The sequence below is a fragment of the Triplophysa rosa genome, linkage group LG4 (genome assembly GCF_024868665.1).
Source record: "Triplophysa rosa linkage group LG4, Trosa_1v2, whole genome shotgun sequence".
Taxonomy (NCBI): Eukaryota; Metazoa; Chordata; class Actinopteri; order Cypriniformes; family Nemacheilidae; genus Triplophysa; species Triplophysa rosa.
In genome coordinates, this window is record NC_079893.1 from 32,322,066 (window position 1) to 32,338,141 (window position 16,076).

Below are 16,076 nucleotides of genomic sequence, written 5' to 3' on the forward strand. Positions count from 1 at the left end.
CTTACTTTTACTCAAGTAAAATGATTGTTGAGTAAATTACTTGAGTAAAAGTAAGAAAGAACTTTGACTTTTAATGTACTTTCTTAAATGTAAAAATTGCCATGTAGTTTTCAAATGCAGTTGAGTAAAAAGTATGATATATGCCATGCTTTATAATGTATGGAAGTAAAACATTTCCAAAGTAAAAACACTAGTAAACAAAAGTAAAGATACTTGATCCCTGAGAGTAAAATACTCAAGTACTATACACCTCTGGCCTGAACCACTATGGTGGAACCACCCTTACAGTTGTGCTTATGTTATTTCACCATGAAGAGGATTTCAAGCTATTGTTTTTTATTTATTAATAAACCTATTTGGTAATCTAATTAACTTTAGACCTGCTGGCAAATAATAGTATTATTAGGACGTTTGTGTTCATTGGTAAACTGGTTCAACCAGCTCATTTAAAAGAACCTGTTTAAAGTTGACATGAAGATGATAGATATTTTTTTCCATATCGTGACGTATTTCCAAAGGTGAAACGGCTTCTCAAATTAGAAAAAATGAAGGGCGGGACTTGATTTCCCACATCGAGAACTGTTTTTCAAGAAAGTAGCCTGCTGCATAATACAGCACTCAAAGACTGTGTCCAAAATCACATCACACCAGAGAATTAAACAACTCCCCAATCACCATTAACTTACAAAAAGCACTTTTCCTTCTGTCATGCATCTAAAAAAGCTCTCGTTGAAATCTTACAGGGATTTAGACGCTGATGTTTCATTTTTCTGGCTGCTCCGAAGACATGTCCAAAAATGTTGTGTTATTAACGTGCCAACTCTCCTAAAAGGTGCGGTCAAAGCAGCATTACGACTGTGACAATGTCATAACAAAGAGAAAATAAACAAACTGTTATTAAACTCAATTCATCATAAACACAAAGACCTCAACAATCAGTGTATGAAACTAGACAATGGTGACAATCAACAAAAGAAAGCTTCATAACATCATAATACAAAACTCATTCATTACTCCCAGCATGCACTGCAATTGATCTGTTTATCTGAATTAGTTTGATGATTGTCACCATTGAGATGTTATCCAAATTGCCTCTGTTTACATTTTTCATAAAAACACATAAAGCCTTAGTAAATAGAAAGAGGCTGTCTTAGCTCTGCACATGTGCATGCCTTTCCTGATTTACCAAATTACTTTATGGGCACAATTCCATGACTTAGTTGGTTTCTTTGTCATAACAAACAAATATTTCATTTTCTCAAAATGTTTTTGAAAAAAATAAAGGAAAAAGGAATGTATTTTAGCACTTTTTTTACAAGTATGTATGTAATTTGTAGCATCCTACACTGTAAAACATAAATGTATTTTTACAGAGAAAAAACAGTAGAATTTAACAGTAACATCTCATTTTAATCAGAACTGTGAAATTCTATAAAACAGCACACATTGACACCTAACGTACATGTCACCTGTTCTTTAACTGATTAAATGTGTTACTGGAGAAAACGCTCTATTTCCTTTAGATTAAAGTCATTGTTGTGTATTGTTAACCTGACATGTCCTTTAAAAAATGTTCATGTTTATTTTTTTGTCAGAGTTGGATAAAGTGTATTTTTACTGAAGAATCCATTAGAATTTCACAGCCATATCACATTTTTATCATAACTGTAAAAAATTATTTAAAAAAACACACATTGACACCAAATATAGTCTATAATTTCCCAGTTTAATTTCCCAGCGGCTACATGTACTAGTTGTGTTATATATTCTATTTACACCATGTAGACTTCACAGTTCTTTGTGATAAATGTAAATATTAATTAGATGCTATCTATACACTGTAAAAAATAAATGTATTTTTACAGGTAAAATGCAGTGTAACGTAACAGTATTTTCACATTTTTTTATTAAAATAGTAAAAGTCCATAAAACGCCATACATTTACACCAAATTGACATTTTTCCATGTTACTGAAAAAACGATGTTTTCTTTTAAACAAAAGTAATGATCATGAAATCTGATTTAGGGATTACATGATTACATATTATTCAGGGAATGGCAATAAATTGTTTACAGTTCAGTGATTTTTCACACATTTTTTCATTTCTAATTTTTTTCTAATAAACATATATATGTTTGTGATTCTTCAAGCTTTTTCCGGCATGGGGGAATCATACAGAGATGCAAAATGAAGTGGCACTTAACATTTGATGGCTGGATGACAAGATTTTTACACTATTTTTAAGTATTTTATTCAACTGAAAATCACAAAATGCTTAATTGGTGCGTTTTGAAAATTTAGCTTAAATTAATTTAATTTAACGTCTATTTTTATTAATTTATTTAAAAGTGGCAGCACATATTCAATACTAATTTCACCATCAAACAAGAACTATTTTTTCTCTTCCTCTGGCTGCTGTAACTGTGTGTTTACTGTATAGAGCACATTTGTTATATTGAGTAGCCTAATGTCAGAGGAGTCTTTGATGGTAGTATAATTATGGGTAAATGTTGATGAGAAAAAGAAAACTTTTAATTTCTCTGTAGAGAAGAAGATCCAGCTGTCTTAAGATTCAGATATTATAAAAGGATTTTATTCAGGACATATCTTTGCAGCTCATAAACCAATAATGTTAGCAAGTAAAGTCAAAGTAAAACTATCATATAAAAGTTAAGGGTGAAGAGTCCAGCTAAAGCAAACACTCATAACCATAATGGTGACTAAATAAAATAAATTCACCTTGAGCTCACATACTAACACTGTCACAGTATGAACATGGTGTGACATCACTGTGATCATCGCATGACCTCACTTGTTGACTGGGTAATATGCAATAAAGATATAGATTATTTAGAGATACATATAATTTCTGCAGTAACAAAATCATACAAAATCTATTAGAGCTGCAGAAACAAATGCTTGCAACTTTTAACAAACAAAACAAGAGCATTTAAAGTTCCCGGTGTGAACCGGTGTGATCGTTTTTACTTACGTATTCTGACATATTTCGCAGTAAAACAGAATTTGAAATGAGAAAAAATAGTGGGCGTGGTTTGGGTTTATCACTGTGATTTGGTGGGATGTTTGAAAACAGTTGCATTTTGAAATGGAACTGGGAGCAGACTACCGCTGCAGGGGAGGAGTTAACGGATGCTCAGCCCAAGCCGGCTAACATACGTCATTTAAGATGGACACTACAGGGCGAAAGTGCATTTACAGATTTTAATTTAAGATTATGAGAGCATGTGAATTTTGAATGACCCACACTCATTAAGATATTTACAATAAACACTGCAATCTTTAATGAAAAAATAGGAATTGTATTGTCATAATTTCACTGCAGACTCATTTTTTACCCATCGAAGCATGTATTCTTTTTTAGCTGGCTATTTCTTTTAAGAATTGTAGCACATACTTCCACTCATCTTTTGTTAGGCTTCTCAATACATTTTAATAGTGTACATCCCTCCATTAAAGTCCACCATTTTCTTAATTATTTTCAGCAGCTCTGTGACCTGATCTCGATCATCTCTGTTCTCATTGTTGAATGAATGATATCTGTAACAACATGTTTTAATCAGTTTCACTAGATCACTGCTTCTTCTGATGTAACTTCCTAGAGATGTACCCTCCAGCTGATCATCATGAGTGAACAGAATGACCGTGTATTTCACAGCATCATCTCCAAAGGTCTTCTGAATCCATTTCACTGCATTCTTCTCCTGCTCTGTGATTCTCGCATCCAGTCTGATCATGAACAGAAATGCATGAGGACCAGGAACAGACATGCGGACACACTCCTCAATTAACTTCTGCTGTCTTTCATAACTGGCTGAAGTGTCAAAATGACCAGGGCAGTCAGTAATTGATATGACTTGTCCGTTCACATCCTCTTGTTGTGTCTGACATGTTGTGGTAATAGACTCTACACAGTTTTTCACAATAAATGCATCTCTGCCCAGTATTGTGTTTCCTGTTGAACTCTTTCCTGATCCAGTTTTACCCAATAACACAATCCTCAGATCTGCAACAACAGAATAACAGCATGAATAGTGTTTCTATTGACTCTTGTGTTCCAAACTACTTATGCTTATACAATATATACATGACATAACATATGCCAAACAATATGTAATAAAGGTTCTCATATGGGGGGTTAGCAGTAGGTTACAGTGCATTTTACAACAGCTATGAGGCGTTATTAGCTAAAACCCCCTTAGTTGTTATAAAATTCACTTGTAACACATTATAACCCAAAAAATATTTCAAATCCCAAAACATGTTCTGATTGAGCTGCCCCCGCCTAGACATCAACACTCTTCGTATAAACCCATAGATACAAAACATGGACATAGTGCCCATAACGTCACCCGTAGGTTTCTAAGGGGAGGAGCCAGCCGCCGCCGCCATTTTAACAGCGCGTCACTCCCAGATAATCGAAAATGGGCAAAGAGGCAGGACATGGTTGGAGCCGAGGCGCCTGCACTCAAAAAAGTAACTCATTGGATGAACTCAATTCATTTGAGTGCAGGATTTCCATCCAATAAATATGTGTGGCTTCTACTCATAAAAAACATGTTCATTAGATGAAATTTAATTGAGTTATTGATGAGTGTGGTTGCTGAAACCACTTGTCACTCAAGTGGCCACGCACCTAATTTACAGAATTTTAAAGCTTGACATAAATAAAATTCACCTTCCTCACAGTTGTCATGAAGGGTGAAATTAGTTATATAAGGCAAAACCCTTTTTGGTACCAAGCCAAAACATGTTTTGTTTTTGCTGTAAAGTTGCCCATTTTAACATGGGGTTCAATGAGATTTTGCTCTCTTTTGGAACCAGTCTCTAACAGCCAGCCGATGAATTGCAGATTAAGTTACTTCTGTGTTGATGTTACGAGAGAGATTGAAAGGTTGCCGCTTGTATAATCCTCATCAATGGTGACAATCAGTAAACTAATTCAGATAAACAGATCAACCGGAATGCATGCTGGGAGTCATTAATGAGTTTGTAGCGTGATGTTACCCAGCATGCAATGCAGCATGACTTTTTTGATTGTCACCATTATTGAGTTTCTTGGCTGCTTCTTTACGTTTCACCTTAAAAATATACAAATTTATAACACTTTTTAAAAATTTGTTATCCTTTATTCATGCAACCAAAAAATATGAATTAAAAGAAAAGCTCAAGAGTATTCATAAAGTAAATGGAAACATTTGAGTTGTGCAAACTATATTAAAATCTAAGTAAACATAACATAAATTTCCAGTGCAATAAACTTAATATTATGAGTACAAATGCTGTGAGAAATACCCATAAACCCTTGCGCATGAAAAGTTGGATTACTCATGCTTTTTTAAATAGATGTTAATAAGACGTATAAAGAGATTTAAGATGTCTTTAGTATTATTGATGTTGTTTTGTTGTGAATAATCGTTATCTGTGAAGTTACCATTCAGGTGATTCGTGTTTGCTTTGGTAAGAATAGACTCTGTTCAGTGCGTTGTATTTTCGTTTTTAATCTCAATAAGGAAAACACACATCAGAAATGCTGTTTGTTGCGTGCTTCTGAGAAGCATTCAATGACTGACATCAAATAAGTCATTGATAGATTCAAAACTATTTATTATAAAGATTTAGTTTAATATGCTATAATATGAACATTAAGGTAATTTAATTAAATGTTTAAGTACAGCCTACTGTAAGCACCGTAAGTTGATTGAACTCGTGCTACATCATTTTTAAGTAAAGAAGGTCAAGTGAACTCATATATTTGTGTAAAAGCAACAAAGTTTTTTTTGTTATTTTGACTTAAAATCTCAAAGTGAATTTACTAAAAAACCATGATGCAAAAGTGGTGCACATATATTTTAAGTAAAGTGAACACATCCTTTTTTACAGTGTACAGTGTTTTATTTCAGTGTACATATTTATTCCAACATTGTTTTTAATTTATGTGACACATTTTAAGTTGCTCCATGGTGATTGTTAAACATTTCCACATTTTGTTCTGCAGTAAATACATTGATGACTAAAACTGTACAGTTATGAGGAGGTGTTTTTACAATGATGTTGTTGCCCTTACAGAAAATAAAATTATCATCTGAAACCCATGGGATCACATGCGCAACATGAAAAACACATGTGGAGAACATATTACCACATACGTTGCACATGTGATCCTGCAATGGTTTCACATGGGAATTTATATTCACAAAAAATGTTCGTATTTCACATGCGATCATGTTTTTGTGCACTTTTGAATTTCATGTGTCTTTCTTGTAAGGAAATTAGCAGCATTTTTTAAACAGGTGCATTTAAAGATCAAAAAGTTCATTCATTTATTTCCACCCTAAACTTGAATAAAAAAAATCCTTTGAAACTACTGTCAGTTGAGGAACAATAGGCCTAATCAATTAATTTGCCTCTAAAGTTAAATAAACAAAGTTCCTTTGAAACTACTGTCAGTTGAGGGAACAACAATGTAAGGAAATTAGCAAAATTTTTGTTTATTAGGAAATGCAGTTCTTATGGGGAACATTTGTATTAAATGTTGATCTCTATTTACCACTTGAAAACTTCTATGTAATGAAATTGAATCATTCATTATTTTTAATTAAAATATTTAGCACATTTTATAAACAAGTATAATCTAAACATGTTTGAATTTGCAATATTTTATAAGATTCTTTACATTAATGTTAATTCAGACAATAATTGTTTATTAACATGAGTGTGTTGCAGTACATCTGTGTAATGCTGTGAATTATATTTTGCTGCTCATTTCAGCTAAGAGTCTTCTGATCATACACGAATATTCAAATACTTAAATGCTAATATGTAAGCCATACAAATAACAATAAAGATTACATCATGCAGGAAGATTGTAACCCACCTTTATTTTCATCTTCCATTTCTCTGTTTCCTCGCTGTCCTTCCTTCACAGAACACCTGAATTGAATGAAAAGAAATGCTCTGAGCTCTAATGTCACTTTCACCTATGATGTAATGGCAAAGGCTTGGCAGACATTAATATCAAGTTACTTTAATATGTGCATGATGTAGCATACTGTAACTGCTCTGTTTGCAATAGTCAATAAGAAATTAGGCTTGGTTCTGTGTTGATCTCCAGAATTCTTACTGTCCAAATGAAGGAAATTGAAACTATCTTCACATGTCAGGTAGTCTCGTCAAACTTGGTTTGGTATTAGGCAGGTTTATTTGGCTGATCTTTTTAGATTCATATCATTGTGTAGTAGGTTTGAAAAGTCCATTTTAAGCAGTTAGAAGTATTATATAATTTCAGATTAGGTTTTCTTCTTCGTTGGGCAAAACCCCCAATGTCACAGTTAAATGAACACATATTCAAAGAAATAGCTATTTATTTAAACAATAAAACAGCTACATGGATTTTAAACAGGTGCATTAAAAGGTCAAAAAGTTCATTCATTTATTTCCACCCTATAGTTTAATAAACAAAAGTCCATTGAAAACACAATAATAAAAATTCCTCCACCCCTAAAATTCAATGAACAAATTCCCTTGAAACCATGCACTGTCATTTGAGAGAACAATAATGAAGACAGATATTCCTCCACCCTTGACCACACCCTGAAACTAAAACATTCCTGCTGAGACAAGGATGACTTAACATTTCTTTCATGGTAAACAATAAATAAAAAATACTCCCTTACGCTTTTTCATTGCAGTTAGAGCGTGGAATGGAACACAAGTTCAAACAATCTTTTGTTTAAATACATTTAATGACATAACCCTGCAACCAAGAATACGCTGGCACTTTACAGGCAACAGTAGGATGTCAGAGCAATTGTTAAACTTTTTGCAACTGGTGAACATTGTTAGGTTTGTAAATATATATATAAATATATATATTTTTTTTGACACACTTAGCCATCAACACTCATCACACAAACCTCAAAAATGGTGACAATCATCAAAGTAATTCAGATAAACAGATCAACTGCAATGCATGCTGGGAGTCATGAATGAGTTTTGTACTATGATGTTACCCAGCATGCATTGCAGCATGAAGCTTTCTTTTGTTGATTCTCACCATTGTTGAGTTTCATTCTTCATGTCTAATTGATTCAATAATTTTGAAATGTTTATATATTTTATAGGTACTTTCTTATATTATGACAGCCATAACATTTAAGTTCCACACAACATCTCTGCATTAAAACCACAACACAAAAGTATTTATTTGACTAACACAGCAATAGGCTCTAATCCCATTAGATCTTAGCTTACTTTACCACAACACATTTATTTTAACACACTGTTGACCAAATAATTCTTGTGTCAAGAGTCAAGAGCACAACTAAACAAAACACTGATCACAATAATGGTTGTTTCATGAAATTTCAACATTAATATCAAGTGCAAAAATGATCAACATTTCAACAGGCATTTCAAGTGAGAGCTGCTGTACAGGATCAGTACTAAGGGGCCAACGTTTGGCCAGTGTGCAAATTCAAGAGTTTGGCAATAAATGGGAGGAGAGAGAAAGGTTTGTAACTGTTGATAGTAGAGGGGCAAGTGTGGGTTTGGTCTGGGCCTGTTTGAGAAGACAATCACAGAGAAGACAACTCCATAATGAGCTCATCATTAAACAGAAGTGAGCCTCTGCTTTAGCTTCCATTGATCCAACAATTGTAGTTTAACACAATAATAACAGTCAGAAGACACCAAGTTTAACATTGAAATAAAAGAGTCAAAAGCCCAACTAAAGCAAACACTGATCACAACAATGGTGATTTTTGTGGGCACAAAAGTGATATTGATTCAGTTCATTAACATTCAGTACTTGCAACTTGACTTGGACTCGCCTCTCTTGACTTGGGACTTGATTGGGACTTGAGATGACTTGAGGACTTGAGACTTGAATGCAAAGACTTGATCCCACCTCTGCGCAGTAGCTGAAAATGCAACAATAGTTTTTCATTTTGCTATTCCTCCATCAACTGCATGATTCAACATTGGACTTTAATGCATTATTTTACCGTTACTTCTGTTTACACTTTTACGTTGTCAGACATGTGCACATGAGCAAAACTTATAGAAAATGGTTATGGTGTTTACATTAACATGAAATGGGGTATGGGCAAAATAACTACTTGGGCCGATCATTTTTTGCTTACACCGTTTACTACCTTGTCCTATAAAAGAAAACTGTTTTAGACATTTAAATGACCTTACACACTATCAGCTTATTAAGCATAATCAGAGTTAGACTGTGCATGTTTGATGCCCATTACAACAGCACATGCACTGATACACAGAGAAATCTTACTGTTGCTATCAAGTTTTATTTTTAGCTCCTTGAACATTTTTGGTAAAGTCTTAATAGTTTTGAAATGTATGATATTGTGTAAAATGTGAAAAGCTAATGCTAAAAACGGAGTTTATGTAATGGTTAAAAGCTAATGTTAAAAACAAATGTTGTATATTGTAAAAATGGTTAAAAACAAGTTAAAAATCTGTCAGCTCATGCACTTTGGGAAGAGTAAAAATGATTTCAGTTGGAAATGGAAAATGCATTTGGGAATCATATATAAGTGGTAACATAAGCTGTTTTATATATAAGTGGTAACATCAGCTATGTTTTATTTTAAGTTGAAAAGAGAGCACTTACAGGGTAACAGTGGTTATTGTCATTTTGATTTTTTTAATCACACACAAAACTTATAATTCAGTATTTGCTGAAAGATGAAAAAAAGATAAACTGTATTTTATTTTGAAGTCGTGTTTATTTCATAGAGAAGAGTGAGTGTTTGTAACAGAGAAGGATTTAAATTGTGAATGTTTTAATAAATCCTCTTATCCCTCTTTCTGCTGAGCGAGATGAAAAACAGAGGCATAGTTTGTCTTGTCTCACTTCTTTCTCCTGTTTCCAGAGAGAGCATATAAGCTGTTTACGTGGTGCCAGCCGGTACCTGTAACACAAGCAAACACACTCAATGATGGGAACTTTTGCAGGCCAGTCAGGTTCTTCGCCAGTGAAAGACTGAATCAGTCATTTCTTTTTGAGCCTTGCTTTGTGCACTTTGCTATTGTTGGAACAGAAAAGAGCCCTGCCCAAACTATTCCTAGAATAACATTGTATGCTATAGTTTTATGGTTTGTACTTATGGAAAAGAATAAAGCAGTCAAACCTGTTCATTAGTACTCAAGTATAAAGTTCTTCTGGCCCACTTTTGGGCCACAGCATGTTAGTTTCTGGCTCAGTAGCGGCTGGGTCCCCGGCCCAGATCTGGCCCACACACTGATACACTGAATAAGAATCATTCACTCTACTTGACTCATCTGAACAGATTCATCTTGTTGATATCAAGATCTCACCAGAGGAGAATTAAACACAAACACCACATTCACTTTATCTCATATGTGTAAAAAAGATCTTAGCTGCATAGTATGCACATTAAACAGTGTTAATTTCATCTGGGCTAACCCATGTGTAGGACCTTCATGGAACCTGCTGAGACCCAGATTTACAGCTCATACAAATCCTATCTGTGCCCCACACTGGAAAAAAGTGTGGAGTAAAACCTACTTTTAAAATGCTAGTTAAAAACTGAAACACTTTCACTTAGAAATGTGAGTAAACTTTAAAGATAAGTATATTAATGAAACCCATGAGTCAAGAGCACAACTAAATGAAACACTGATCACAATAGTGGTGGTTTTTGATTTCTTACTATCTGGGATACAAACGAGGATTGAAATTTCAATGTAAACTTAACCTGAGAATTTCTAATAAAAGATAATTGTGTTTACACGAAAGCTCTTTTAAATTTACTCACATTTTCTAAGTGAAAAAAAATTCAGCTTTTTTCAAGTAAATTTATCTACACACTTTTTTTTTTTACTGTTATAAATGTGCATTATTAACACACTATTACAGCTAACCAAAAATAAATGAAAGATAAAATCTAGGATAAGAGCCCAACTAAAGGAAACCCTAAACACTATCAGGGTGGCTTCTTATTGTTCATGGTTTCTTCAGTGATTGTGTTTGTTATCAGCAGGTGTTCATCATTCATGAGATAATGAAGTGATGATTGATTCCTCAACTCAACCTGATTGAACTCATTAACTTGTTCACGTCTTATTTAGGGACATCCAAAACATACAGGGTGGGAAGGCACGTGGAGTGGAGTGCTCTAAGAAACGTCTAATGAACGTCTAAGGAACACATTTTTCTAAGGAACTCAACTCAACAAACACCATCTTCACTTATTACAAAGCACTTTCACTTCTGTCATACGTATACAAAAGGTATTTTTGATGATTTTACAAATGAATGAATAAATGTAGATTTATTTAGCAGATGCTTTAATCCAAAGAAAGTTAAGGAATATAACAAGGAAAAAATCACAAAAAGGACAGTAATACAAAGTTTCAGTCATATGGTTTTCATGTGGATTCATTGAAAGTCACCATTATTGTGATCAGTGTTTGTTTAAGTTGTGCTTAGTAAGAAATCAAGTGTAACTGTAATTGGTGTTATCTTGCATTTTGTTTTACTTTACGCAACGCAGCGCAGCGTTGTGAAGTGAACTTGATTCGTTTACGTCCAGCAAAACTATATTACTCTTACATGTAACAGGACTTCAAACACTTAATATGTAAATTAAATCTCATGAAATTCATCGTTTACCACAACAAACTGTTTTTTTTACAGCAAAGTGTTTTTTTTTTAGCGTTTTACAACATTTAACAGAATTTTGCAGGTCTTAACTTTTTTTCCAGCCATTTCCTCATGTTTTTACAGTGTTTTCCTAGTAGTCCCATTGTAACTATTATAACTGGTGTTGTTTCAACTAGTACTAGTTCTTCTGTAACTAATATAACTATTTTTTCTGCATCTCTTAGTACTGTGACTTTTTCAAGTATAACTGTTTGTACAACTTTTTCTGCTGTTCCTCTAATAACTTTCCCTGCTGTTTGTAGATCTTTTCCTGCTGTTAGAACAACTATTCCTGCTGTTTCTACAACTTTTGCTATTGCTTCTTGTGCAGCTGCTAACAGTGTTCCAACTGTTCTTTCCGTTCCTACCCTGTATAAAACTAATGCACAAATTCCAGTTCCTATCAATGCAAACGTATATACATTTTTAAAGTTTGTCTTTTTGTGCGTCTTTTTTATTTGAGCCTGTTTGAACATCTCATAGGTGTAATGACTGTGTTCTTCTTTTATCTTAATGACTTTATCCATCAGTTCTGTGACCTGATCTTGATTGTTTTTGTCGTCATTGTTGAATGCGTGATAACTACCACAGCAGCTGTCAACTGTATTCTTTAGATTCTGGCTTTTCCCAATATACTCATCCAAAGCTGTACCCTTCAGCAGATCTGTGTGAGTAAATATTATAATGGTCCGGTGCAAAGCTTCTTCTCCAAAGTTCTCCTGAATCCACTTCATTGTGTCCCTTTCTTCTTTAGTGAATCTCACACCCAGTTTGATGACCAGCAGAAACACATGAGGACCAGGAGAAGATGTGAAGATACACTTCACGATGTCTGCTTTCAGCTCCTCTCCAGTTTTTAATGTGTTACACAGTCCTGGAGTGTCGATGATAGAGATGGTGTTTCCACCCACAACTGCCTTCTGTTCCTCACTCATTTTATTGGTTGATTTTACAAAATGAGTCACTTCAAACTCATTTCTGCCTAGTATTGTGTTTCCTGTTGCACTTTTTCCTGCTCCAGATTTACCCAGCAACACAATCTTCAGATCACACACTACAAACAAAAGGAGAAATTGCATTATAACTATTATATGGTGTTAAATATTTGCATTGGAACGGACTGTTCAAGTGTGCAAGGTCAAAAGCCTTTTACAAGGCCAACAGTGGACTCCCAAAAAAGATGTATTTAATTTAGAAGGTAATTGATGATTAAAATGTTTCATTGCATTACATTTTAAAATACTCATAAGGACATAACATAAAAACCCTTCACCCTGAAATACTGCTATATATGTTAAAGGGACAGTTCACCCCAAAATTAAAATTCTGTCATCATTTACTCACACTCAAATTGTTCCAAACAGATCTCTTCCCCCATTTACTGTCACAGTAGGGAGATGAGATCTGTTTGCTTACTGACATTCTTACAAATATCTTCCTTTGTGTTCAGCAAAACAAAGAAAATTATACAGGTTTGGAACAACCCGAGGGTCAGTAAATGATGACAGGATATTCAATTTTGAGTGAACTGTCCCTTTAAATTATAATATTGACACATTTCGACATTTCTGCCAAACTGATGAGTGAGTGATCTTGGAGTATTGATAATGTGTCAGAAACTGTTCTGTTCAAGGGATACTTCACGCAAAAATGAAAATTCTGTCATAATTTACTCACCTTCGAGTTCCAAATGTGTATCCAATTCTATGTTCTGATGAATAGTTCTCATATAGCATGAAAAATTACTTAATAATTTTTGCTGTTGAACACAAAAGAAGACATTTTGAAGAATGTTGGACAGCAAACAGTTCTGGGGCACTTTTGACTACCATTGTTTTTTTTTTTCCTACTATGGGGGTCAAAGTGTGTTGAGATCTGTCTGGTTAGAAGCATTCTTCCAAATATCTTTCTCTGTGTTCATCAGAACCAAAAAGTTTATACACATTTGGAACAACGCGAAGGTGAGTAAATGATGACAGAAATTTCCTTTTTGGGTGAACTATCCCTTAAAGCAGTGGTCACCAACCCTGCTCCTGGAGATCGACCGTCCTGTTTCAGCACACCTGTCTGTAATTATCAAGCAAACCTGAACACCTTGATTAGATAGTTCAGGTGTGTTTGATTGGGTTTAGAGCCGAAATCTTCAGGACGGTCGATCTCCGGGAGCAGGGTTGGTGACCACTGCCTTAAAGCAACAGTTCTTAACTTTGCCTTTACATCGCTCTCTCTGTTTGAAACAAAACATTGCCAGTTTCTTTACGTGAGCTAAAAAACAAATATCCCCACGAAATCTGACACAACAGCTCAGAGTGTTTGTATCTTTTGAGTATATTTACCAAGTTTGTTTTTACTTAAGTTAGCTCAGTAAAACTAAAACACGTAGACTGGTGTTCAAGGCACTTTTGCTTCTACCTATGATCTACTTTGTTCTGCATGACTCTCTTTTCTTCTTACATCTGCATGTATATTTGCTGTAATAGGCCCTATCAGAGTTTTTTACTCACCTGGATTTTCTGAAGTCATGTTTGTGTTAAAGTTCTTGTCTTGTTAGCACTCAGCTTTCTTCTCAGTTCTCTGTTACTTTACTGCTTGCTGCACAGAATGAAAGTGGCGCCTTGGTGGCAGGTAAGAGTGCCTTTGTTAGAGGCATTGTGATCATGTGACAATATAAATGACAGATTTTGGAAGTTCGTTGATTGATTTGCCAATGATACAGCCTGAATAAGTGTTAAATACTTTAAGAAATGTTATGAATGGTCAAATAGTCCATTCCATATTCTGCAGTCATTCATACTCAGTGAATTTTTAGACAAACACAAATCGATGCACAAAATAGGCAGCAATACAAAAATATCTGACTTGTAAAATCTGATGTTCATATTTTTCCGAGCATTAGTGGTTGTCTTGTTTGTGGGTTATGTGGGTATATTCATAAAAGCATGAATGGGAAGCGCTGTGACTGTTAATCCTCTTTAACCCATGGCAGCACACATCATAAACACACCAAACCGGTAGCAACAACTCTCAATAACATCTCAACACTGCCCTCAAGAGGGCTATTGATGTACAGCATCAATAATCACAGACAGTTACTTGCATGTACACGCATAGTGGTGACCTCCGTCAGAATACAGCTTTTGGGATTTGGATCTTTTCACAGCTCTTGCAAATTGCCAGCTAAATTTGTAACTGCCACTTGGGGACACCAAATACATGCCGTAAACCAGGGTTTATCAAACTTGTATTACCTATTAAAAAGTAAAAATCCTTGTGTATTTCTCTGGAATAGTGTTCAAAAATAGACTCCAGTCACAGAAATATGCTGGATTTACAATGCATATTCTGTACACTATTAGTTAGGTAGTTAGTTTTTTTTTTTAGCTTCTTTATTTATATAGCACAATACAACAACGGTCGTTGAACCATTGTGTTTTACCAAAAGTTTGTCAAATATAAATAGTAAAAACAAAACAGAATGACATATAACAAGAGATAAAATGTATACAAATACAGCACACTCCGGATGACTCACATGCTATAGGCTTTTTCTAAAAGGTGAGTTTTGAGTTTTATTTTAAACAGAGATTCTGAAGTAATCAACCTAATGGATAAAGGGAGGCCATTCCAGAGTTTGGGGCCGACTATAGCAAAAGCCCGGTCACCCTTTCTTTTTAGCCTTGATCTGGGAACCTTTAACAGTCTCTGATTTAATGACCTTAAACATCTAGCCACTATGTTAACAGTCACAAGTTCAGATAGGTAAAAAGGAGCCAGACCATATAAGGCCTTAAAAAAAAAAAAAATCTTAAACTCTATTCTAAGATGAACTGGCAACCAATTTAGAGAGAGTAGGATGGGTGTAATGTGCTCAAATTTACGTGTTCCAGTGAGGAATCTGGCAGCCGCATTTTGGACTAATTGCAAGCGATTTATATAGGAGTGACCAATACCTGCATAGATTGAATTACAATAGTCCAGACGAGAAAATATAAATGCATGAATTACTCTCTCAAGTTCAGAAAGGGTTAAGAAACTTTTATCTTTAGCCAGAAGTCTTAAATGAAAGAAACACGATTTAACAACTGCATTTACCTGCTTATCAAGTAGCAGGTCCGAGTCACAGATGGTTTAAAATAAATAGCTAAGCTACCAAGCACTTGATTTAGGTTTCCAGATGAGGCTAACGGTTCAAACACTATTACTTCAGTCTTACTCTCATTTAGGTGCAGAAAATCTTTGGACATCTCAGCTTTAATATCTGACAAACAAGTAGTTAAAACAGAGAGCCCTGCATTGTCATTTTGCTTTATGGGCACATATATTAGTGTGTCGTCTGCATAGAAGTGAAAAAGTACTCCATGTTTT

At 34.5% G+C, this 16,076-nt stretch overlaps 2 protein-coding genes across 2 annotated transcripts; both read right to left on the minus strand.

Annotated features, from left to right (window-relative positions):
• Positions 1 to 1,571: 1,571 nt before the first annotated feature.
• Positions 1,572 to 6,940, minus strand: LOC130552940 (GTPase IMAP family member 9-like). The gene is made up of 2 exons (XM_057331636.1): positions 6,897 to 6,940; positions 1,572 to 4,025 (listed from the first exon to the last, which is right to left on the minus strand). Exons 1-2 carry the CDS (start codon positions 6,913 to 6,915, stop codon positions 3,442 to 3,444), a joined length of 603 nt encoding a protein of 200 aa, XP_057187619.1. The 5' UTR covers positions 6,916 to 6,940; the 3' UTR covers positions 1,572 to 3,441.
• A 4,403-nt stretch (positions 6,941 to 11,343) lies between these two features.
• LOC130552919 (GTPase IMAP family member 9-like) lies at positions 11,344 to 14,307 on the minus strand. The gene is made up of 2 exons (XM_057331607.1): positions 14,216 to 14,307; positions 11,344 to 12,765 (listed from the first exon to the last, which is right to left on the minus strand). The coding sequence occupies exons 1-2, from the start codon at positions 14,232 to 14,234 to the stop codon at positions 11,738 to 11,740; spliced, it is 1,047 nt and encodes a 348-aa protein (XP_057187590.1). The 5' UTR covers positions 14,235 to 14,307; the 3' UTR covers positions 11,344 to 11,737.
• Positions 14,308 to 16,076: the final 1,769 nt, after the last annotated feature.